The sequence below is a fragment of the Ogataea haglerorum genome (assembly GCF_019207285.1).
Source record: "Ogataea haglerorum isolate 81-453-3 chromosome Unknown 81-453-3_NODE_4_length_651989_cov_98.092404, whole genome shotgun sequence".
NCBI lineage: Eukaryota > Fungi > Ascomycota > Pichiomycetes > Pichiales > Pichiaceae > Ogataea > Ogataea haglerorum.
The window spans coordinates 101,857-124,146 of NW_025065154.1; the positions used below are offsets into that span (position 1 = coordinate 101,857).

The 22,290-nt window shown below is 51.6% G+C and overlaps 20 protein-coding genes across 20 annotated transcripts; 10 read left to right on the forward strand and 10 right to left on the reverse strand.

Annotated features, from left to right (window-relative positions):
* Positions 1-118: 118 nt before the first annotated feature.
* On the forward strand, positions 119-1,378 carry KL911_001616 (uncharacterized protein; the record flags this gene model as incomplete). Its single annotated transcript, XM_043196594.1, has 1 exon — positions 119-1,378. One exon carries the CDS (start codon positions 119-121, stop codon positions 1,376-1,378), a length of 1,260 nt encoding a protein of 419 aa, XP_043055377.1.
* Positions 1,379-1,399: 21 nt separating this feature from the next.
* On the reverse strand, positions 1,400-1,732 carry KL911_001617 (uncharacterized protein; the record flags this gene model as incomplete). Its single annotated transcript, XM_043196595.1, has 1 exon — positions 1,400-1,732. One exon carries the CDS (start codon positions 1,730-1,732, stop codon positions 1,400-1,402), a length of 333 nt encoding a protein of 110 aa, XP_043055378.1.
* A 176-nt stretch (positions 1,733-1,908) lies between these two features.
* KL911_001618 (uncharacterized protein) lies at positions 1,909-2,595 on the forward strand (the record flags this gene model as incomplete). Its single annotated transcript, XM_043196596.1, has 1 exon — positions 1,909-2,595. One exon carries the CDS (start codon positions 1,909-1,911, stop codon positions 2,593-2,595), a length of 687 nt encoding a protein of 228 aa, XP_043055379.1.
* Positions 2,596-2,729: 134 nt separating this feature from the next.
* KL911_001619 (uncharacterized protein) lies at positions 2,730-3,737 on the forward strand (the record flags this gene model as incomplete). The annotated part of the gene is made up of 1 exon (XM_043196597.1): positions 2,730-3,737. The coding sequence occupies one exon, from the start codon at positions 2,730-2,732 to the stop codon at positions 3,735-3,737; it is 1,008 nt and encodes a 335-aa protein (XP_043055380.1).
* A 19-nt stretch (positions 3,738-3,756) lies between these two features.
* On the reverse strand, positions 3,757-5,604 carry KL911_001620 (uncharacterized protein; the record flags this gene model as incomplete). The annotated part of the gene is made up of 1 exon (XM_043196599.1): positions 3,757-5,604. One exon carries the CDS (start codon positions 5,602-5,604, stop codon positions 3,757-3,759), a length of 1,848 nt encoding a protein of 615 aa, XP_043055381.1.
* Positions 5,605-6,191: 587 nt separating this feature from the next.
* On the forward strand, positions 6,192-6,794 carry KL911_001621 (uncharacterized protein; the record flags this gene model as incomplete). The annotated part of the gene is made up of 1 exon (XM_043196600.1): positions 6,192-6,794. One exon carries the CDS (start codon positions 6,192-6,194, stop codon positions 6,792-6,794), a length of 603 nt encoding a protein of 200 aa, XP_043055382.1.
* A 9-nt stretch (positions 6,795-6,803) lies between these two features.
* On the reverse strand, positions 6,804-8,075 carry KL911_001622 (uncharacterized protein; the record flags this gene model as incomplete). The annotated part of the gene is made up of 1 exon (XM_043196601.1): positions 6,804-8,075. The coding sequence occupies one exon, from the start codon at positions 8,073-8,075 to the stop codon at positions 6,804-6,806; it is 1,272 nt and encodes a 423-aa protein (XP_043055383.1).
* Positions 8,076-8,133: 58 nt separating this feature from the next.
* KL911_001623 (uncharacterized protein) lies at positions 8,134-9,222 on the forward strand (the record flags this gene model as incomplete). Its single annotated transcript, XM_043196602.1, has 1 exon — positions 8,134-9,222. One exon carries the CDS (start codon positions 8,134-8,136, stop codon positions 9,220-9,222), a length of 1,089 nt encoding a protein of 362 aa, XP_043055384.1.
* Positions 9,223-9,262: 40 nt separating this feature from the next.
* KL911_001624 (uncharacterized protein) lies at positions 9,263-9,859 on the reverse strand (the record flags this gene model as incomplete). The annotated part of the gene is made up of 1 exon (XM_043196603.1): positions 9,263-9,859. One exon carries the CDS (start codon positions 9,857-9,859, stop codon positions 9,263-9,265), a length of 597 nt encoding a protein of 198 aa, XP_043055385.1.
* Positions 9,860-9,934: 75 nt separating this feature from the next.
* KL911_001625 (uncharacterized protein) lies at positions 9,935-11,146 on the forward strand (the record flags this gene model as incomplete). The annotated part of the gene is made up of 1 exon (XM_043196604.1): positions 9,935-11,146. The coding sequence occupies one exon, from the start codon at positions 9,935-9,937 to the stop codon at positions 11,144-11,146; it is 1,212 nt and encodes a 403-aa protein (XP_043055386.1).
* Positions 11,147-11,199: 53 nt separating this feature from the next.
* KL911_001626 (uncharacterized protein) lies at positions 11,200-11,604 on the reverse strand (the record flags this gene model as incomplete). The annotated part of the gene is made up of 1 exon (XM_043196605.1): positions 11,200-11,604. The coding sequence occupies one exon, from the start codon at positions 11,602-11,604 to the stop codon at positions 11,200-11,202; it is 405 nt and encodes a 134-aa protein (XP_043055387.1).
* A 206-nt stretch (positions 11,605-11,810) lies between these two features.
* KL911_001627 (uncharacterized protein) lies at positions 11,811-12,527 on the reverse strand (the record flags this gene model as incomplete). The annotated part of the gene is made up of 1 exon (XM_043196606.1): positions 11,811-12,527. The coding sequence occupies one exon, from the start codon at positions 12,525-12,527 to the stop codon at positions 11,811-11,813; it is 717 nt and encodes a 238-aa protein (XP_043055388.1).
* Positions 12,528-12,907: 380 nt separating this feature from the next.
* Positions 12,908-13,630, forward strand: KL911_001628 (uncharacterized protein; the record flags this gene model as incomplete). The annotated part of the gene is made up of 1 exon (XM_043196607.1): positions 12,908-13,630. One exon carries the CDS (start codon positions 12,908-12,910, stop codon positions 13,628-13,630), a length of 723 nt encoding a protein of 240 aa, XP_043055389.1.
* Positions 13,631-13,633: 3 nt separating this feature from the next.
* KL911_001629 (uncharacterized protein) lies at positions 13,634-14,743 on the reverse strand (the record flags this gene model as incomplete). Its single annotated transcript, XM_043196608.1, has 1 exon — positions 13,634-14,743. The coding sequence occupies one exon, from the start codon at positions 14,741-14,743 to the stop codon at positions 13,634-13,636; it is 1,110 nt and encodes a 369-aa protein (XP_043055390.1).
* Positions 14,744-15,068: 325 nt separating this feature from the next.
* KL911_001630 (uncharacterized protein) lies at positions 15,069-16,355 on the reverse strand (the record flags this gene model as incomplete). Its single annotated transcript, XM_043196610.1, has 1 exon — positions 15,069-16,355. One exon carries the CDS (start codon positions 16,353-16,355, stop codon positions 15,069-15,071), a length of 1,287 nt encoding a protein of 428 aa, XP_043055391.1.
* A 124-nt stretch (positions 16,356-16,479) lies between these two features.
* On the reverse strand, positions 16,480-16,998 carry KL911_001631 (uncharacterized protein; the record flags this gene model as incomplete). Its single annotated transcript, XM_043196611.1, has 1 exon — positions 16,480-16,998. One exon carries the CDS (start codon positions 16,996-16,998, stop codon positions 16,480-16,482), a length of 519 nt encoding a protein of 172 aa, XP_043055392.1.
* Positions 16,999-17,213: 215 nt separating this feature from the next.
* Positions 17,214-18,572, forward strand: KL911_001632 (uncharacterized protein; the record flags this gene model as incomplete). The annotated part of the gene is made up of 1 exon (XM_043196612.1): positions 17,214-18,572. One exon carries the CDS (start codon positions 17,214-17,216, stop codon positions 18,570-18,572), a length of 1,359 nt encoding a protein of 452 aa, XP_043055393.1.
* A 92-nt stretch (positions 18,573-18,664) lies between these two features.
* Positions 18,665-19,595, forward strand: KL911_001633 (uncharacterized protein; the record flags this gene model as incomplete). The annotated part of the gene is made up of 2 exons (XM_043196613.1): positions 18,665-18,677; positions 18,802-19,595. 2 exons carry the CDS (start codon positions 18,665-18,667, stop codon positions 19,593-19,595), a joined length of 807 nt encoding a protein of 268 aa, XP_043055394.1.
* A 333-nt stretch (positions 19,596-19,928) lies between these two features.
* KL911_001634 (uncharacterized protein) lies at positions 19,929-21,566 on the forward strand (the record flags this gene model as incomplete). The annotated part of the gene is made up of 1 exon (XM_043196614.1): positions 19,929-21,566. The coding sequence occupies one exon, from the start codon at positions 19,929-19,931 to the stop codon at positions 21,564-21,566; it is 1,638 nt and encodes a 545-aa protein (XP_043055395.1).
* Positions 21,567-21,587: 21 nt separating this feature from the next.
* KL911_001635 (uncharacterized protein) lies at positions 21,588-22,264 on the reverse strand (the record flags this gene model as incomplete). The annotated part of the gene is made up of 2 exons (XM_043196615.1): positions 21,588-21,694; positions 21,778-22,264. The coding sequence occupies 2 exons, from the start codon at positions 22,262-22,264 to the stop codon at positions 21,588-21,590; spliced, it is 594 nt and encodes a 197-aa protein (XP_043055396.1).
* Positions 22,265-22,290: the final 26 nt, after the last annotated feature.

Sequence of the window (22,290 nt, forward strand, 5' to 3'; positions counted from 1 at the left end):
TTTCATTACCTAATTTTTTCCGAAAATTTAACCAGTTTGCTCTGCGTGGCACAGATCAGATCGTCGCGGTGACGAAAAATAACGTCGCGCCGGGAATTTTGTTTATCAACGCGTGTTTATGCTTTCTCGAGAGGCAAGAAAAGAAGCCAGGAAAAGAGGCTCTGCCAAGAGGAAAATTGACCTCGACGGCCTCGTGCTGCGGCCGAAAGCAGTGCCGTCTCAGCCAAGGGCGTCGCCCAAGAGTCCTAGGGTTACGCGGAGTCCTGTAGCGAACAGAACCCCAAGAACACCTAAAGTTGCGAAAAGCCCAAAGGCAGATTTCTCCCCAGAAACGCCAGAAATAAGCTCGTTCATGTCCCCTGAAAGACCGACACCGCAGCAAACGCCAAGGACGCCGAAACGAACTCCATTGAGAACGCCCAGACAGACAGCCACCGCTACTCCGAAATCAGTGAGACGATCGACGAAGCCTGCGACGCCCAAGGTTCCCGCCAAACGTACTCCAAAACAGACACCGCACAGTGCCACGGGAGACATGAGGTCCGCCCCAGTCTATACCCCTAAAAGAGGACCTGGACGGCCGAAAAGAGCTCCCGAGCCTCAAACGCCAGTCATTCCCAATTCGCCCGAGTTTTCTGACGAGTCGCGCGACTCCTCAAGCGATACCGATTCATCTGCGGCTCCAGGAACTCCTCCGGCGCCCGCATACTACGATTATGTTGACCAAGAGGTGGTTGCTGCGACGCGGAAGCGGGTGACACAACAGCACAGAGAGAAGGTGATGGAACGCCGCTCGCAAACAATAGATTCCCAGAGGTCTGTCCAGGACAAGAGACGACGCTCAGCAGGCTACTTGGAGATTAAGTACGGCCGAGTTCCGCATAATAAGACCAAACTAATAACGTTGGACGTCATTAAACAGGCGCTGGTCGATCGTCTGGAAAACAGCGATATTCCGGAGGAGGCTGTTGGCGTGCAGCGCAAGAAAACAGCGCAATTTCTGCGCAACTATAAAGATCTTATCGACAGACATTTTTCTCGTCTTATCGATACGTATCTCACGAACAATCTAATCCTGACCGAACTTTCGGAGCTGAACAAGCTCAAGAACGAGAAACGGAGCCGAATATACGAAATTAGACAGCAGCGACGCGAGATCAGCATGGAACTGAATAGCTTGCGGCAGAAGTATCTGCAAAAAAGCGAGAACCACCGCAATAAGATGAGAGTGTACAAGCAGCTGCGCAGCGTGAAGACGAACGAGGGTAAACGGCCTCCTGCAATCTCCAGGCTTCTGCGGCTGCGCCGGGTCATCGACCCTCACTTCGGCGTGGTGGACAAGCTACAGGTATTGAACGAATTATTACGGGAAGTATAATAGAGTTATACTGGTTATGTATTACATATCGTCAGCAATAAGCGCGGCAATCATCCGGTAGAGGTAGTAGAAGAACATAAGCAGGTGGAAACCAAGCTTAACAAACGACTCCTTCTTGTGTTTGGACAGAGTGCGGAAAATTTCTGTGGCGTCCAGAAGGTGGTTCTTGTTGTAGATCTTATTAGCATTGTAGGCCAGGATTGGCACGTTGAGCAGGAAAGTGAACCAGTAGCCGTTGACCAGGAACAGCGTAGTCAGCATAGCGTGCACAGCTGCCTCAGGAACAATGTAGTTGTTCAGCTTGTTGCACAGCTCAATTGGATTGATATAGTCGCACTCCAGGTCACTGTACATGATGGTGAAGAAAACCTGTAGGAACAGGTTGATCGCGTTCACGATAACTGCCAGAATAAATAACCATGCCTCACCCGTCATCTTTGAATAAGAACAAATTTCAATATCGGTAGAAAATTTTTCTCCCATGCACGCCAAACTCTAGAAAAACACTCTGGGGTCTTGCTGTTTTGGCAATGTACGATCGGCAAGATTTCATTGCCGTGCCGCCTCTGTCCAGCAGCCTTACTTTGGGCATGTCGCCTGCCAAGACGGCCGTCACCGTGCCCTTTGCCCACAAGACAGCCAGTTTCGGGGTTTCGAACGTTCTGGATCTCGGCTCTGGTAAGGGCTATCTGGCCCGAATTCTCGCCAACGGGTTTGGTCTAAAGGTGTGCTGTGTCGACCACAACAAGGACCGGATCAAATCCAGTCTGCGCATTCACAGCCTCATACAACAGGAACAGGTGTTGCAGACCAGTCTGGGGCCCTCTGGCAACTTGCACGCCGTCGCAGCTCCCATTGAGGAATGGGAGAACTTCATCGATGAGGCTACGAGCTTTTTCAGACGCAAGACCAGGCTCGGCGAGAAAGAGTTGGACGTCGCCGTGGTGGGCCTCCAGCTGTGTGGTGACATGGTGTACAGAGTTATAGACCTGGTCTCAGGTTGCAACCGGGCGGGGATTCGGCTCTGCGCGTTTTTGGTGAGCCCCTGCTGCTTGCACAAAGTTGTTTCGCTGAGGTCCAAAGCGTTCCGGGCCAGTGAGGTTTGCGTAGAGAACATATACAAAGATATCCAGGAATATCTGGTGGAAAGGGGATTTCGAAATGTGCATTTAGGCTATCTGAACATAGGCTACTACTACATCGAGGCCACAAGATAGTGAATGAGTTGAGTGAAGCTGAAGAATTGAGCCCGACATCCTGCCACAAACTCGGCACGAGCTATGGTCCCCAATCGTGCCATCCGCTTCCATATATTACGGCTGTGTAGTAGATTTTTTTATCAATTTATTTCATGCCCAGTGTCACCAAAAGCAAGGAAGACGTCAAGCAGCTTCTCCAGTCGCTGGACGATGCGATCGCTACCTGGAAGCCGCTGCTGAATCTGGAGCTCCGAGAAAAGCCATCTCTGAAATCCTCTCAAGTGAGCCATCCTCTGGAAGAGCTGAGTAAGCTGGGACAGCTGATTCATGCACACACCACGAAAGTGGGTATTGTTTACCGGCCTCCCATCTCTCCAGAAAACTTCCATGCCTGTTTTGTAGAGGTCGAAAGCGTCACAAGGAGCCTGGTTATGCTTGTGAGCCTGTGTTCCCAGCTAATTGCAGAAAAAAAAGAGTACTCAGCATTGTACATCCAAAGAGTGCTCGACGAAGTCCACACCTTGCTTGGGACGTTTTCTGTGCTAAGCAACGAGCTCTCCGGGTTGCTGGACGCACAGGACAACGATGCCGACAGCACAAGGCTCGTTTCAGTGGGGAAAATATGGGAGATCTGCGACAATCTCTCGTCTCTGGTCCGCTTAGGAGCGAGCGGAGTGCTGCGCGCCAAATTCAAGGAGTCTGCCTCACTGCTAGCAGACGGACTTGAGGAATATGAGGAGTGGCTGGAGTCTCCGAGCGCAGACAACGGCGACTTCTTTGAGGAGAGCGACCACGAGGACGAGGCAGAGCAGAAAGAGGTGGACTCGGATCTGATCTCGTTCGGCTCTCAGTGGGTGCAGAAACTCAAACTGATCAAGCTACTGTTCACAAGCATGGATAAAAACATCGGCAAAACACAACACACAGAAAAGGTATCGTCCGAGCTCGACAGAATGAACTCAGAAAGGCTGGAGATTGGTCTCCTGGTAGATGAGTTTATCTCTGCGATTATCTACGACATGGATCAGACGGCGGCCCAAGAGTATGCCTCGCAACTCACTAAAGCTTGCTTGTCTTTAACAGAAGTCGTTTCCCGTCTGGAACCGAAAAAGGTGAAATGGTTTGACACTTGGAAAACGAAATTCCAGGAAAATATATAGTATAATCGATAATACAAAATCACCAGTCGCCCTCGTCTTCGTCATCGCTGTTTGCAACCTTGGCCTTTCTATTGCTGAGGGCAGCAGCAAGAGCGTCTGCCAGCGAAGCTGGTTGGCCGGGAGCAGCTGCAGAGGCAGGCTGGCTTGGCGCTTCGCCACGGGCCTCCTGGAGCAGCACATTCGGCTTCTCAAGCTGCGACTTGTCTGTTTTTCTCAGAGAGCCAATACCTGCATTACGGATAGAGGCTAGCAAAGCGTCTCTGCCGTCGAGCTGGGCGCCAGGAGGAGGAGTTGCTGCCGCGGTGTCGTTAGCAGGTGTGGCCTGTGCAGAAGGCATGGGAGGAGGAGGTGGAGGAGCAGAGCCTGATTGAGAAGCTGCTGGGGGCAGTGGAGGTGGAGGGGGAGCCGACTGCGAAGGTTGAGTGGTAGCCGGTTGCATAGGCGGTGGTGGCGGAGCTGTAGGGATGGAAGATGTTTGTGGGTACGGCGATTGAGGTTGCTGCTGAGACGGAGGCAGCGAAGGGGCCGGTGGCACAGGATTTGGGTGGTGAGGAGGAAGTTGGGGAGGCGGCGAAGCGACGGGGTGAGTGGTCATTGGAGACGATATCTGAGGAGGTCCAGGCACCGGTCTCGATCTCGAAGGAGGTGGAGGTGGCGCAGGGCCTCTGCGTGGAGGAGGCGGGACAGGCGCTGGTCGAGACTCTCTTGGGGGGAGCTGCGGTTGTGTCCTTGATGGAGGTGGAGGAGGCACTGGGTTTCTCGAAGGAGGCGGTGGTGGCGGTACCGCACCGGTCCTAGGAGGAGGCAGAGGAAAGCCTCTGTGCTGCTGAGGCTCGGGTGGAAGTGGCGGCTCCTGGCTCTGGCGTTGCTTTACTAGATGTGGCATGTAGTCAGGGGCAGGAACGTTGTGGTGCATAGGAGGGGGGATTGAGTGAGTTGCCGTGGTGGCAGGAGCAGGAGCAGGAGCAGGATTAGCCGCTGCCGAAGGAGTTGGTGTTTCGGGATCTGACGCTGGCGTCTCCTGTCTAGAAGAAATGGATGAAGGAATGGCCGAAGGAGTATCGCTATTGGGGAGATCCGGCGTGGACGCTGTCTTCTGGGCTGCTGGAGGAGGCGGCGGCGGAGCTTTCTTTGATATTGTGCTTGTATTGTTGCTTCCGCTTGCTGACTTCTGGGCCAGCTTGTACTGGTATTTGCGAGGAATTGGCGGCTCCAAGCCGACCAGCGGACCTCCTGTCTGAGCAATGTAGTTCTTGATGAATTCTCTATTTTCCGCAATCATATCCTCGGTGATGCCCACGCTTTCCAGCTCTCTGTACAGAGACCTCCACTCTGGAGGAGGCTCGTCCTCGTAGTAGATAAAGCCCTTGGTGCGTCTCGTTCTCTGTTCGTTCTCGAGTCCAGACATATCGCCTCTAAATCCGATCTTGTTCACCTGGGTGGGTTCCTTCTTAAGCTCGACGCCGTGCTTGTTCTGCACGGTCTGTTTGGAGCCGTGCTTGTCGCGAGATTTGACTTTCTTGTAAAAACTCGTGGCCTCGCTTTTGTCCTCGAACAGCAGTCCAAAATAGCACTCCTCGCACTCAAAGGAGTGGAAGAACGAGCGATCCTGGTTGTATTCAAAGTCGATGTACAGCTCTTGATCCCATAAAACTCCCTTGTGCGAGACAATGTCCACCAACTTCAAAAAGAAGGTATGGCCCACCAGGTCGTCTACTAACACTATGGCGCCTGCGAGACCCGTAGGGGTCCAATGGTCGGGTTCCGGATAGGCGATGTACAGCCTCGCCACGGCGGCCGCCAATATCTTATTGGAGGCCTTGGGGATTGCTCGTTTGATCGACTCCTTGTCCTGAGAATTGATCATTTTGCCAGCTTGGTTTTTGGTGTGGTGCAAAACTACAGTATAAAATGTTCAAGGGATGAAAAATTTGCTACAGTTTTTCGAATGTCTGGAAGACAAGGAGGGAAAGCAAAGCGTAGGTACATATGATGACGAAAAATGGATAGTGAACAATCTCCTAGTTTCGACGTTGAGGAGAAACCGTTGCCTTCCTACTGAGTACTAACATCCCAGCGTTGAAGGCTCCGAAGAAGAAGGTCCAGGACCTGGACGAGGCCGATATTGCTTTCAAGCAGAAGCAGAAGGAAGCAGAGAAGGCACGCAAGGAGCTTGCGGCCAAGGCTTCTGGTAAGGGACCCCTTGTCGGCGGTGGCATCAAGAAGAGCGGTAAGAAATGAGCGAGGGCTCATTGGTTTGAAGGGCAGCCGCTGTATGCAGCCAGTCTATACAATCAGTAATTGAAGAGCGAGAGCGACGATGTGGTAGGGAAGGTAAATATGTTTCAGGCATTATCGGGTCTTGAATGCTCCTTAATGCTTCTTAGCTAAACGATTCAGGTTTTTTTTTCCAACTGATTTCATTTATAATTACTTAGCCTTTCAACAGCGGAGATGCTCACAAAGTACAAAATAGTTTTCTTGGGAGACCAAGGAGTGGGCAAAACCTCGCTCATCACTAGATTTATGTACGACACGTTTGATGCGCACTATGCGGCCACGATTGGGATCGATTTTCTCTCAAAGACAATGTACTTGGACGACAAAACAATTCGCCTCCAGCTTTGGGACACCGCGGGCCAGGAGCGGTTCCGATCGCTGATTCCCAGCTACATCAGGGACTCGAACGTGGCAATCATAGTTTACGATATTACGAACAAGGAATCGTTCCAGAACGTTAGCAAATGGTTTGACTACGTCAAACAGGAGCGCGGATCTAACGTGCTGATTATTTTGGTGGGAAATAAGAGTGATCTAGAGAACAAGATAATTCCCAACGAGGAGGGAGAAAGCATGTGCAAGAAGCTGGGGTGCAACTTCTTCATCGAGACCAGTTCGAAGAACGGATATAATGTCAAGAACTTGTTCAAAAAAGTCGCCAAACTGCTGCCCGAGCTGCAAGACGAAAACACAGATCAAGCACTGGACAACGACAAAGTGCAGATGATTGACGTAGCAGTGAACAACCAAGAAGCTGCCGATGGGTGTCAATGTTAATTCACGCATCTATTTAATATACTGCTTGAGCAGCCGCAGCCTATGCACCGCCTCTTCCAAGACAGAGTCATCTTTGCACACGGCGAAGCGAAGACAGTCCTCAATCACATGTGCATTCTGAGGCAGATAGAACTCGGACGGAGGAATGCTGACCACGCCAAACTGCTTGATCAGCCAGAAAGCAAGCTTGAAGTCGCGCGGCCTGTGCGCAATCTCCTGAGGGAACTCGACTTCTTTTGGAATCTCCACCTTCTTCAAATTCACCAGCAAGAAGTAGCCTCCGTCGGCAACCGTGTACGGCAAGCCCAGCTCGTCAAAGACTGCCGTGAAGATTCTATATTTGTTGATATACTCTTTTCTGGTTTGCTCGTAGTAGCCGTTGGTTCTTGCCAGTTGCAATGCCTGAGCGGTCGCCTCTTGCATCACGTTGGGTGTGCTGAAGCAGATACGAGTGTGGGCCAGCGCGCAGTATTGCACAGTCTCCTTGTCGCCAATGACCCAGCCAACACGCCAACCGGTGGCCGCAAAGCTCTTACCAGCAGACCCGACCGTCAAGGTTCTTCTGCCGATTTCCGGGCTCAACAGCGCAACTCTTGTGAAGTCCCCGTAATAGAGGTTTTCGTACACCTCGTCGGAAAGAATCAGGAAGTTGTGCTTGACGGCCAACTCGCCGATTCTGAGCAGCTCCTGCCTGTTGAAGACCTTCCCGATCGGATTATGCGGAGAGTTCAGGACAATCATCTTTGTTTTTGGCGTGATGGCTGCCTCCAGCTCGTTCCAGTCGACGGTCCAGTCGTCGCCGGTCACGGTCCTGGTAGCGAAGTCCGCCGGTGGATGCAGCTGGACGTACTTGACCTTTCCTCCAGGCATCTCAATGTTGGAGATGTACTGGTCGAAGAAGGGCTCAAAGACGATGACCTCGTCGCCCGGCGCAATGAAACCGAAGAAGCAGGAAAGCATGCCCTCGTTGGCCCCGGTGGTGACCAAGACCTCGTCCTTAGTCAGCTGTCTTCCGTAGATCGGCGAGTACGTGTCGATGATGGCCTGCACAAGACTGGGTCTGCCCTTGGCTGGGGCGTACTGATTGTTGGCCGGGACGTCCAGAGCCCTCTTGGCAGCATTGATGGCAAAGTCCGGCGGCGAGTACGAGAAGAAACCTTGGCCGAGATTCACCATCTTGCGTCCGCTCTCCTGCTCGGCTGCGGCGGCCGTTTCGTTGATCAGCGACCAGATATCCTTGCCGCCGACTTTGAAGTAGGGATTGTGGGATGGAAGAGACATCGATCGTGAGATTGGGAAGAATGAGTAATTCGGAGTGAGGACAGTTCTTTTAGATAACATGTACGTGCATGAACTAATACGGAAATCTCAGAAAAATAAATACAGTATGGCGTTTTTACACTACAGCTCCGCGCTGGATTCTGATTTTGCAAATCGCCGCCGCATCCAGCTTGCAAAGCGGGTCGGCAAGTACGCAGCAAGCCAGATAGCGTCTCAGTCGGGCAAACGCATCTTCAACCCGGACAACAGGCCGAAGAACGCAAACAAACGCAACGGGATACTGGAAAGTTCATACGAACGGTGGATCGGTAATGGGAGCCCGTCATTGGTTGAGCGCGAGGCCCCTGAAAGAGCTCGAGCCTACTCCAATGAGGACCCGGAGCTACAGACCCTTATCTGTGGCGATGAGATTATTCCATCTCAAACTGGAATAGCGCGCAGTCACGTGAACGCCAGAGGCTCTCTCCAGAGCCATGTAAGGATGTTGAACGAGCTGTTGCATATAAACCTGATGCAGGGCAGGTGGGAGACCAGCTACCGCATATTTGCTCTCCTGGTGCGGGTCTATGGCACCGACACCCGAGAGCTGTGGCCGGTGGGGTTGGAGATTCTCAAGAGACTCAACGAAAAGGAGACGGGGTGCGAAGACGACCCAATCAAAGCGCGGGCGCGCCCCAGTGACGGAGTGCCAAGACGGTACCAGCCCAAGATTTTTAGATTTCTGCGGTTTCTCCAGAACTCGCACGACGCAAAGTCTTCGGAGATTGTGGGGCGATATCCATACCAGGTTGTCGATAACGCGTTGGATGAGCGGCTCGACGAGGACGCAGACAAGAAGGACTATCAAACGCATCACTTTCTGAGACTGGAGACTGCGCCCCTGTTCAAGTCGGGCTCCAAGACACATCTCGCCATGTACGTAGTGTCGTTGCTATGGGAGCTAACGGTTGCCGGGCAACAGGCCCAATTTTACGAGCTCGAGGAAATGCTAAAGCTGAATTTCTCACGCGAGAGTTATGTGCTCCAGTACCTCAAGGGCATCAACAAGATCCGCGAGGGGCTCAAGCTGGAGCGGGACGGCAAGCCCGGCGCCGGGGATGCCATCAGCGAGGGCGAGGCCATTCTGCGGGAGATGGATCTCGAATAAATGATACGCAAGCATATTCGTCTATATACAGGTAATGACATCATTTATGATCGGACTTCTTATCTATCGCTCGCTTCTCTTGCTCTATCTCCCGCTGCCGGCGCTTTTCCTCCTCACTTAGGATCTGTTTCTCTCTCTTGATCTCCCCTACCAGATTGGCCGGGTCGCCTTTGGGCACGGCGACGACAATCTCCGGATTGTTGTTTTGCAGCTCGATCTCAGCCACAAGCTTTTCCCCGCCGATCTTTTTCACCACTTCTCTCAGCTCCGCGATCTCTTCTTCCAACCGTCTCACGTCTCCCTCCATAGCGTCCTTTCTATTATTCTCTTTAACCCGTTGTCTATTCGATTCGTAGAGAAGCGCTCCTGCAGCAACGCTGAATATAAACGTCTCCGACAAGATCTCTGCCCCGTTCTGGATGGCTTTTGCCTCGTTGAGCGGGCGGACCGGGCGTGCCTTGCTGCGCAAAAGCGACGATTTCAGTCTCTCGTCTAGGAAATGGAAGTACTGCGCAACGCGCACACAAACCACCTTGAAGCCCTTGTGGTTTTTTGCTTCGTGCTTCAGCGTGTTGGCAATGGGCTTGGCGATCTGCCGCATCAGCAGCGTGGTCAGTTTCAGCGCAACAGAGCTCATTCTCTGTTTTTACAGCACAGCCTGTAATTTTTCGTTCCTCCGCCACCTAATTTTCTGTCTACAATCTGCTAGACTATGGTGCTTCGTATGAAATTTGCTTTGTACGCCGTCGCCAGCACGGCCATCGCCTTCTACATGGTGTACCAGTCGCTGCTCGAAAGACCCAACATCTACTCCGTCGGAGTCCAGCTTATCCAGGGCCCGTACCTGGTGGTGATCGGGAACTGGTTTCTGGTGATGGGCATCACCTTGGGCAAGTTGCTGCAGGTGCTGTTGTTTGGCGAGCTGCGGATAATCGAGATGGAGCACATCTACGAGCGCTCGTGGTTCGCCATCACGAACATGCTGATGACAATTGGCGTGTTCCGCAAGGAGAATAACCTGCTGCTCGGAGCACTGGTATGCGGTCTGTTGTTCATGAAGTGCTTCCATTGGGTTCTGGAGGACAGGCTGGAGATGCTGATCCAGCAGAAACGCTCGATTTTCAGGACGCTGGTCAACAGAAACACGCTTGTGCTGTGCCTTTTCCTGGTCCTCGACGACAAGATTGTGAAATCATGCATCAACAGATCCTTTATCCACTCGGCAGACGTGTTCCTCATTTTCGGCCTGGACTTCCTGGTCATCTACCTCAACATGCTTGACGCGACGCTCAAATTCGTCCTCAACGTCGCGGAAATGGCCTATCTCAATAAATATCCTGACGAAGACGCCTGGGAGTCCAAGATCTGGCTGTCAAAAATCGGCTCCTTCATCCTGAGCATCATCAAGAGCGTGGCGGTCTTGGTGTTGTTTGTGGGGCTCATCTACGCTGACCGTCTTCCGGTGAACTTCGCTGGAGACATGTACACCTCCATCACGCGGCTGGCCAAGCAGTTTGGCGACCTGATGTACATGATCAAGGCGGCAAGGGACCTGAACAACAACGTCATGAACGCGAACGAGGACGACTTGCGCAAGGAGGACATTTGCATCATCTGCCGTGACGAAATGGAGATCGTCAGCGATAAGAACTCTCGGTCCGCACCAAAAAGACTCAATTGCGGTCATGTGCTACATTATGGCTGTCTCAAGAGCTGGCTTGGACGGTCGCATGTGTGTCCGACCTGCCGCAGAGACGTTTTCCAGAATAAATCGCAGCCGAACCCAAAAACCACGATTAATATACCTCAAAACGCGTTCATTCCCCCCGATTGGACAATTCTACCCGTCACGCGCGCTGGAGACACGAATTACACCATCCAGCTGAACGATACCACCTTTGCAGAGCTTCGGACACGTACATAGTCTAGCCTAATCACGCTTAAGATACATTCACTTAGTATACAAACAACAGTAATTTACTCGCCACGACCCTTGCTTTTCTCGACCTTGAGCAACAGTGCCTTGTTGATGTGGGGAAGCACACCACCGTAGGCAATGGTGGCCTTGATCAGAGTATCGAGTTCCTCGTCACCTCTGATGGCCAACTGCAGATGTCTCGGTGTGATTCTTTTCACCTTGAGGTCCTTCGCAGCATTTCCTGCCAGCTCAAGCACCTCGGCAGTCAGATATTCTAGCACAGCGGCAAGGTAGATGGCAGACTTCGATCCCACTCTGATTTTGGACTGGGCCTGCTTCTTAAGGTATCTCTTGATTCTTCCGACAGGGAATTGCAAGCCAGCTCTGGCAGAGTGGCTCTGCAATTTGAGGGACCCCTCTTTGGCTCCCGACTTTCCTTTTCCTCCGTGAACTTTTCCTGACATATTAAGGTGGAAGAAGCTTTAAATACAAATAGGTAAACAAATGTTTATTTTTTGAATGTTTATATTCTTTGAAGGAGGGCAGGGCTGGGGCTCTAGGCCGGGTAATTTAGGCGATCTAAACTGGTAGTGTTTTTTTCTACAGGTTTGAGGATATTACCACAGAATGCTGCAAATGCTGCGTGACAATTGTCGTTATCGTATATTAATTAAATGCCTAGTTCATTCAGGGCAGGGAGTCGGTATCCGTTAGGGGTCTGCGTGCCGCCCATTGTAACGAGGGTCTGCGCTGCGGCTGAGTCTGGCGTAGCCAGTTGATTATTCAGCACGTTATTGAGCCATGTTTTCGTACTAATAGGCGTTCCTGCGGAAATAGGGGTATCGTAGCTGTTTATGATGAAGGAGACAGAATGAGGAGAGTTCACTCTGCTGGAAGAAGCAGAAGAGGCGGATGGCACAGCGCTCGAGGTTGGCGTTGGCAACTGGGAGCCAGCTGGCGAGAAGTTGGAGTTCTGGACAAAGATAGGTCCCGGCTTGTTGGGCAGATGTGGTCTGAATTCGTTGTTGCTGGACAATAAAATGCTTCTACGAGGCGGAGGAAGCATCGCGCCCTGCTGGACGACGGCCGGGTTTTTCTGCGCGTGTGTATCCTTTTCCTCAGACTTCATTCTCACGTTGACATTTTCGCCGGGATACGTGAGGATGAAATTTTCGTAGATGTGGACGGTTTGTTTATGTTGTCTAAGATTGTCGAGTCTAGAGAATCGACGAGCGCAGTGTTCGCACTTGAACGGTCTTTCGCCGGTATGTTTTCTGATATGTCTGGCGAGATGTTCAGAACGGGTGAACGACATCGAGCAATTCTCGTAACCAACACATTGGAAAACACGGCCTTTGTGTTTTTTGGTTGAAGAGGTTCTAGGCATGAGCTGGCAATTATTTTCAGAACTGGGGAATTTTGCAAAATTTATACGTCAGGGAGTCAAAAAGGTAAGCGAGCGAGATTCAAAAAAGTGCATCATGCGCCGGTGGGACGATAGGACTCATAGGGGAAAAACGTGGCGGAATTAGCCCCTGGCCCCCCTGCTTTGCCCTGGTGCAAGCAGTATTTTTCAGGGATGTTCGGCATCCTGCAAGGTAGCCTCGGTTTATTTCAGCCTGGGGCCTGTAATAGGCCAGTTTTGAGAATTTGCACGCAACACCATGCAAATATTTTCCAGCATTTCTGCAGTGGTTTTTTGTAGGGATTCCGTATTAGGAGGTTGGGCTTTGTTCTCCTGCGCCAAAATAGGACGTAAACCCAAAAATGAGCTCACTACAAGGCGCGTTGCTGTTACACGGCTGCGAGGCACTTGAAATCGATGGAATGAACATTGTTTTGGCTAAATTTAGTAAACCGTGCCCATTCCATTCTCACTTTATCTTACATCCCTGCACGGATACAGGAACAATCTCCAATTATTCCAGAAGAATGTCATCTCCGTTTCCAAATATATACCAGCTGCGCAGAGTGGGCACTGATAGCGCAAAGCCGTGTGCAGTATGTTATAAGTCTACCCAGGCCGTGCTAGTGTCGGCACCGGATTTTTTTTACGTTTGCGAGTCGCATTTGAAGGACAAGCAGTTCTGTACGGTAAAATATGCAGACGGTGAAGATGGAAAAGACGCAGAGTACCAGTCCCTTGATAAGGAAGTCCGGAGCTTAGACCTAAAGACTGCGCAGATCCAGCACAAGATCCAGCAGCGGGAGTCTCAACTTGCCAAAGTGCGAGACTACCTCTGGAAACCAAAAGACGGCGAAAACCAGCCAGATCTGAAGCAACAGCTTGCGGAAATAATAAAACAGCGTGACCAGGCCAGGGTTAAACTAGAAAAATTTATCAAAGCCTACACAAGATATACGCTGGACGCTGTCTTCTACAAAACCAGACTCCAACAGCATAGCAAGAAAATTAGACAGCAGCAGATCATGCAGAAGCTGAACGACGGGACCCTGTTCCCTTCCATTCCTGACCTTCCCAAGCCCTAGGTTTCAGGCCGAGTCCCGTCGCTGCCACTTCGCACCTTTTATGCCACGGACCATGAGATCGAGCGTCAGCGTTCTCATTTTACCCTCATGATCCAGCACGTCAGCCACCTTGACCGTCTTGACGTAGGTGAATCCAAGCTTCTGATAAATCTTCCTGTTGCGAGGATGCGAGCTCTCCAAGTACAGCGGCGCCCCGATCTGTCTGCCCTTGCTTTTGCGCTGGTCGTACTCTGCCAGAATATCGCGGTCCTCGTCGTAGTACCACGACGAGTGGGCCGACGACGCGTCGGAGCTGGCCGACGAGTAGCCCGAATAATCTGTAAATGTGTCCGACTGTAGGTCGAAGTCGAAATTATACGACTGGATCTCAGAGTCCAGTAGCGATTCCTCGTTTGCGTCAAATCCCGAATGCACGTGGTCGGCGTCGTCCTCGAGGTCCGAGTCGCCATCCTCTGTTGGCTGCTTATACAGATCAATGTAGTTGTGGGTCACGAAATCGATCAAACGTCGAGCCAGTCCCTTGCCTCGTCCTCTGGGAATGGCACCTATGTCGGACAGGTACCACGATTTTTCTAGATCGGGCCCCAGGACATCTGCGCGGAACGACTCGAGCATCTGTGACTGCTCTTCGAACACCCTCTGTCTTGTTTCTTTATTTGCTAACCACATGAACTTCAGATACCCGCCTTGGTACATCGACCACAAATAGTTAAGTATCGACTGCGGTTGATGGTCTTTTGCCTTCTGCGGTTTCTCAAAGCACGCGACGGCCAAGAACGGAGCATCGGGCATCTTCTGCTCCAGCTCCGAATCTCGCACTGCGACCACCAGTCCCTTGAGGATCGTCGAGTAAACAGTGGCCTCAAACAGGGCCATGTTCATCTGCCGTTTCAGACGGGCATCTGTGATACCGCTCGTGAGATAGTTGACGTAGAGGTCGTCCTTGAATGCGATTTGCAAAGTCTTTGCCGCCTTTTTGTAGTCCTTCAAAGTCACCACCTCGACATGCAAATTATGGGCCGACACCGTGTCGGAAATTTCCTCGTCCGAGCTGTTCGCCCGGGACGCGTCTCCCTTTCTGATGCTCGACTGAAGCTTCGAGAAGAAAGACATGCTAGGTCTCCGAAGTTCTTATCACTCCCTGTGTTAATATACGACCGGGTACTAAGCACAGCCAAGAAACAACCAAGCTTTTCTATACCAACGCGGTATTTCGAGCCTGGGCCGGGTAAGCGCGCCATACAAAAACCAGTAGCATCGGAACTGGCTTCGCGAGCTTTGGACGCCCAGGAGTGGCACCGCGGCTAATCGAGGCTCAGAACGATATCCTCGCTAACGCATGTTGAAGATTATCTGGAAGAATACACACTGATCGGCTGGAAATCTTGCCAAGATTTCGCTTATTATATAAGCAGATCGATAAGATAGCTGGCGTGCGCTATGCCAGATGGACCTTAGGCTTTACGGCTCCCGGGGCTTTGCTCTTTTTCAGCGCGCCGGACTGGCCTGCTGCTCTTTGCGACTCGATACTCTCTCGAATCATCAGCCCCACGCATTCCTCCACGTTTGTCCAGTTCTCGAACGAGCAGTCAATCTCGATGAACGGGAAGCTCCACTGTTTGGCCAGTTTTCTGCCTTCTTCGACCAACACCGGCGACGCTAGCTCATGTGCACAATGAGTCGCGACCATCACAATAGGAGGAAGATACGTTGCGTTCGGGTCTGTCTGCGCTATCTTGGATTTATTCCACAGAGTCTTGAGAGAACGATTGATCGAGAAAATGTCATACTCTTGGCCAACCTCCCAGTTATGGTGGTATCTTAAATACTCTGTCCATGCCTCCTCTAAAGTCGACTTTATCGCCTTGACCACCTCTAACGGCTTGAGAGGCTGATTATCTTGTGGATCGTCTGTCACGCAGTAAGACGGTGGTGGAGAGTCCAGTGTAGTTTCCGGGATGCAGCTATAACAGAGAATGTATCCATCGATGGAGCCGTTTAGATCACTAATTCCAGATCCAACTATCAATGGCTTCACTCTGGCACGTCCAAGCCCTCCGTCGTTGTCCTCAGCCAGGTTCCTCAGAACGTCCTTGGCCAGTCTCGAGTCCAACGACCGTTCCAAAAAAGGTATCAGCTCTTCTGCCTCCACTCCAGGCGTGTCAATGAGCTCGAGAAGAATGGGCGTGGTGTATGGCGGGGTGTAAGCGCTGCGGTTAGTGGAATTCGACCGAACTTTTTGTTTTTCGAAAGAGTGTTCAAAAGGCGAACTAAAAGGGCTCGAAACGCTGCTGTAGTTTAGCGGCGAAGAGTACGGCGAGATAGGAAATAGTTTGTCGTCCAGTTCTGTGTAGTCCAGGTCGTAGTAGTTCAGGGTCTTGCTGAGGACGTGCTCGGTAGATGTGTTTCTCGACTGGGTTTTTTTGACGGCACTCAAGATAGGCTCTGTGAGGTTGATATCGATGCCCCCTATAATTCCCATTTCCTCGAAGTCGGCTTCAGTTGCGTTGATATCAAGCAGGGTCCGGGTTTTTGGATTTGCAGGCTGAAACTGGAGTAGTGTGGGGGAATTCTGGATGGTAGGGTAGTAATTACCTAGAGATTTGTTGCTTGTGATAATTGAGACGATCGACGACTTGGACGAATTATGTGGCCCCAGCAACGCAAACCTCAAGGGACGATCTGTAGTCGACCTCATCAGGTTCTTCCTGTCGTGGCTTATCATGCTGGATGTCGTTTATTTAACCTTTTTTTTTTTTATTTTTTTTTTTTTGTTCTCGCGTATTCTTGCGTTATCACTTTGTAGATCCAGCATGCCAGAGAGTAATCGGTGACACAAACGCAAACTCTTAACGCGCATAGTTAAATGCTTCCAACCAGCTATAGCAAGTGCCGCCAAACTGAAAATCCAAACTGTGCCTCAATGCCCGTTGGAGATAAAGGTCCTTATCGATATGGTAGAACACCATCAGCAGTCCCCACACTAGGCCGCTGGTTGTTCTCCAACCGAGTTTCTCGATCTGGGCGCGGCGAAGTCCTGTCCGGCGCTGTAGTTTGACAGAAAGCCATTTTCCCAGGGCCAGGACAACTCGTGACAGACAGTACATCGTGATCTGTGTTGCGATTGCTTCATTCACGAGCTTTTTGAAGTGCATATTCAGCACACCCCCATAGACCAAAATCCCCCCGAGAAATCCCCCGATGAAATGATTGAGCGTTTTCTTCGGTGCTATCTGGTTCAACGCCAACTGTACCGAGCTGTAAATCACGGCAAATAAAGCCAAAAGCTTTCCGTGGTCGAGCCCCAACCGTATCGACCTTATCACTTTTTCGACGATCTGATCCATCAGTCGTCTTCGTCTGTCCATTGATCCCATCTGTACAGCTATGCTGTGTATGAAGCGCACTCTGTAGCCATATATGACGGCATTCTTAGAGGCTGACAGAACAGCGTCAATATAATCCATGACAAACAAAATGCGGGCATTATCACATGCCTAAATCGTTGATCAGATCGACGCGTCGACTATATGTATATATATTTTTTAGGGTGAAAAGATCCTGCCTGAACTCTTTATCACTCATGGCGTGCAAAGATTCGTCGTACAGCGTCGAGGACACTTTTGTCCTGGGAGACATGAAAGTGTCAATTTTGAGATTCTTGGTGCCTTTGGATTACAAAAAGTGTGATACAACTATCAGTGTCTGTGTTAAGCTCGTCAACAGCTACAGGTACGGAGAGCCGACGGATTTTGTTTACGAAGCAGACATTTCAAGAAACTTGGATCACATCCTGCTGTATCTGCAAGGTGGGCCTGGCTATGAGTCGGAGTTTCCCAACGTCGCTTCGCGCCCCAGTTTTCTGTCTCCCCTGCTACGTAAGGGATACACGGTGCTGCTACTTGACCAGCGGGGCACAGGACTTTCGACGCCTGTACATGTTGCCAAGTTGCTGAGTCTAGGGTCTGCCAAGGACCAGCTTCACTTTCTAGAGTGTTTCCGTGCGGACTCGGTTATTCGCGACTGCGAGAAGATCCGGCTGGAGCTTATTGGCCGCTGTAAATGGACCTTGCTTGGCTACTCGTACGGTGGCTTTTGTTCTATTTGCTACTGCTCAATGTTCCCGGACTCGCTGAAAAAAGTCCTAATCTTTGCTGGACTGCCACCCCTCACGGGGGACCTGTCACAGGTATCCCTAAACAATCTTGCTACCGCTAAACGGAGGACTCTGGAATTCTACGAGGAGTATCCGGGGAGCAAGCAACGGGTGGAGCGGATTGTTGAGTATCTGCGGAAAGAAAGACCTGTGCTGCCAAACGGAGGCATTCTAAGTCCTGAACGGTTCCAGCAACTAGGAATACATTTTGCCACTGTCGGCGGTTTTGGATGGATGAACAAGCTGGTTGTCACCATGACTTTGGAGCTACAAACCACGGGCCAGCTGTCGTACACCACGCTGAAAAATGCTCAGGACGGGTCAGGGTTCGACTCCAATATGTTGTACTTCTTCTTCCAGGAGGCCATCTACATGAACGGCGCTGGGTCCAGCAGCCAATGGCTTGTCAACAAAATAAAAGAACGTGTCCATAATGACGGAGAATTTTATTTCACCAGCGAGTACCACTATCCCGGAATTTGCGACGATTTCCAGTCATTGAAACGCCTGAAGCCGCTGTTGGAGCTTGTTCACACGTACGACGGATGGGACAAAATCTGGGATTTATCGAGGTTACGCAGCGTCACGCTCGCCAAATTGCCGATTTACTGTCTGCTCTGCTACGATGACCAGTACGTGAGCACCGAGCTTGCTCTGGCCAATTCTTCTATCTTTGAGTTCAAGAGATGGATCACCACAGAGTATCTTCATGACGGGATCATTGCCAGCGGCGAGGAAGTTGTTGACAAACTCTTCCGGCTAGTTGAGGGAAGAATTCCGAAATAAGTCATATCGGTAACACTAGAATTCCTGATAGCGAAATTATTTCCGGTTTGCCTCGGAAAAAAAATATAACTGGACTGATAAAGCCTATCTTCATGGAAAGTAGACGTATATGGACTACCCGTAATATTTTTTGGGCTCGAACCCGATTTCCTGTCTGCGGTATTACACCACGAGAAGCGGCTAATAATCTCCGACCAAAAGCTTGTGCCTACAATGGACACCGCTTAAGGCTCTTTCCATCCTCAAATCGAAGTACGTAGTGAGAAGGCTTCCACAGCTGCCCAACTCGGTCAACGAGTCTCTAACTTGGCCACCATGGAGGAAATCTGTGTAATCTTATATTCTGCATATTTAGGAGATGTACTTTTCAGTCCCATTGCGGTGTCAGCTTTCTTGTGTCTCTTGGTGGCCGCAAGACCACGCTCTCTGGGTCCATCTGGCACGGCCGTGTACAGCATAAGGTGGTATTTTGGGGTCACAGCTGCTCAATTGGTTTGCAAAAGGCTCAACAGAGGCCCACTGGTGCCCGAACATGAGCAGCATACTCTTCAGGCGCCAGTTGGGTGCAGTTTTCTATATATGTGTCCCGGCAACCTCGCTTACTACTTCCAGAATTCACCGCTAAATAAAAGTCTGCAGACACATGGCATTGCCAGCAATGAACAGGACGACGATTTCGGGTACCACGATCTCCGCCATTCGCATCTAAAACTCTATAAAGCCAGTCAGGGCAAATTTTCATCGAAAAGCACGTCGAGCCGTTGTCCACAATTTCCACTGTTTTTTGGTAGCAAGCACTCTTTATTTTTGGAGGCCCAATTTAGTGCTTCCAGATCGCTAGCTGACCTGCTGCTTCACTTCGAAGACACAATTTTTACGCTCACAGTTCAACCTTGCCGATCAACACATTTCTCTGCTCAACATACGGTGATCGGCTTCTTTACTTGCTGCATCTACGCGGAATCGCTCACCGTCTACTCTCTGCTCTGGATGGCCCGCAAAATAAGGCTTCGTGGACTCTGAGTTGAGGCTCTTTTCACGTTTTCTCGAGCTACTAGCTCTGGTGTTTTGGCTGGCCGCGATTGGCGCGTCATCGTTGGCTGCAGTTCACGTTCGCAGGCTCGCCTGGTTAGAGGGGCCAGGACAGAGCTTACACACGTAGCTCTCGGGCTGCTGAACCTGCTTTTCGTATTTCTGCGTCTCGTGCCCATGAGACGCCGTAAGCACTGGCGTAGAGCCATCAAGGCCTCACACAAACGGAGTCTCCAAGCAAGACCAAAGGGGTAGTGCTTTTGCACCAGTCTATAATTTCTCACCTAATTTCCTTTCCGCTCGACAAATTATTTTTTATATCTAATGCAGCTTCCCCAAAAATCTACAGAGCAGTCGCCGCTGCTTCCGCAGCCGGCCCCAGCAAGCCCACCGCTTCCAGCAAACTTGCCGCTCATCATTGTGTCTCTGTGGACCGGCTCGTTTCTCTCGGCAGCCGACTCCACCATCGTGTCGACCACGGCCAACACCATTGCCTCGCTGCTTCACGACTCCAATAAACTCGCCTGGATCGGCACGAGCTACCTGCTGACGAATGCGATTTTCCAGCCGCTGATGGGAAAAATCAGCGAGGTGTTCGGCCGCAAATCGAGTCTCCTGTTCGCGCAGTTCTGGTTTGGATTGGGCTGTCTGCTGTGTGCCTGCTCGCGGTCGGTGACTCAATTTGCTGTTGCGCGGGCATTGGCGGGAATCGGCGGCGGCGGCATTTCTGCCCTGAGCTCCATCGTCGTCACCGACGTCGTTCCGCTCAGAATGCGCGGCATGTACCAGGGGTACGCGAACCTCGTGTACGGCCTAGGACAATTTGTTGGTCCTATCATTGGCGGTATTTGTTTGGGACTGGACCCCCAGAACGGCTGGAGATGGATGTTTGGCTGTCAGGTGCCGCTCGTGGTTCTTGCCGCTTGCCTGGTCGCCACCAATGTGCACGAGTACATTGACGACGCAGAGGAACGCATGCGGGAACGCTTCAGCAAGGAAAACTTTGCCAAGATCGACCTGGCCGGCTCGCTGACCCTGGCGTTGCTCATTGCAAGCGTGCTTCTCCTGTTCTCGTCGACCACCCGCGCCGAGGGGCTCACCTACGTGGCCAGTGCCGCTGTCTCCGGCGTGCTATTTTACCTGGTGGAGTCGAGACTTGCTTCAGAGCACATCATCCCGCCCTTCGCTTTCCAAGGAGTTTTGCGCCTGGGCGCGCTCACGGCAATGTTTGGAACCATGACGCTGTACGGAATCAACTTCATCCTGCCTATCTATCTGCAGACCGTCCACGGTCTCGACTCGCTGCAGCTGGGGCTGTTTAACGGCTTTGGCGTGTTTTTCGTCTCGTTTGGCTCGCTGTTTTCGGGTTGGCTGCTGAAACAGGACGACAACGCGAAGGACGACTACGTTGTCTCGAAATCCATCCGCACGTCGATTTGGGGGTTCCTGGCCGTGTTTTCGGGCTCGCTCCTGTCGCTCGGCGTTTGCCTGACGGCGAAGCCAGCGTTTGCGCCAGAAGACCGCAACTGGTGGCAGATCGCGCTGCTTGCCGCGGGCTTCTCCTTAGCTGGTTTTGGGTACGGCATGTACCTGGTGAGTCTGCTGATCATGGTGGTGGGCAAAGTCGGCCTCAAACACCAGGCCTCCGTCACCGGGATGAACTATCTGTTCCGGTCGATCGGCTCCGTTTCTGGAGCAGGAATCACCCTGAACGTCTACAGCACGGTCCTCAGCAAAGAACTATGGCACTACTTCATCAAGAAGAACAAACCAGACGGCGAGAAAATATACAGAACGCTCATGGAGAACTTCTTTTATGTGCGCAACGGCCTGGACCCAAAATACGCCACTAAAGTGCTGAAAATATACCGCGAGGCCGTGGGCGATTCGCTCATGATGGTGTTTGTCTTCGCCACAATGGCCCTCACGGCGAGCGTCTCGCTCAAGCTGTATAAAAATTAAGTGTCGACGTACAGTTTTTTTTCAATTTTGCTTCTTTGGTACGGGCTGTCCAGGTAGGACAGCACTTCTTTGCCCATTCGGTTGCCAAACATGGCGATCGCCGCCACCATCGTCCGGCACACGAGCCACTCCGCAAGGCCGCCGCTTCCCGTCCCCATCCCCGTCAGGACAAACACGTCCGCCGCCTGCTCCTGTCTGACCCGCACCAGACTCTGCCAGGTCCAGTCAAAAACGGAACGTATTGTCTGTTCATCTGAAAACCCGAGAAACTCTGGAGTTCTCATTGTAGGGACGTGCAGAATCGCGCTGGCCCTGTACTTTCGCCAGGCTGGCGAGTCTGGCCTGCTGAAGCGGATCAGTCGCGCAGTCCCTGGAGCCGAGTACCCGTGACTGTTTTCGAGAATCCAGTTCTTGACGTACTGGTCGGTCGTTTTCCAGTCACCAGCGTCGGAAAACAGGTGCGCCAACGCCCTGTCGTAGCCGCCGGCCATTCCACCAAAGGAGTTGCCCGGCGAGAAAAAGACGGTTTCCTTGTCGGTGCGAAGCTCAAGGGTCTCCAGATCCCCGTTGAAAATAGAAACCTCCAGTTTGTCGTCGCCCCAGCGCATCGCATCAGCCACCTCGTTTTTCAGTCGTGCCACTTCTGCCTTCCAGAGCCGGCAAATATGCGCGCTTGCATCTAGCAGCACTATTCTCATCGGATAAGGAAATTTCGTGGATAAAA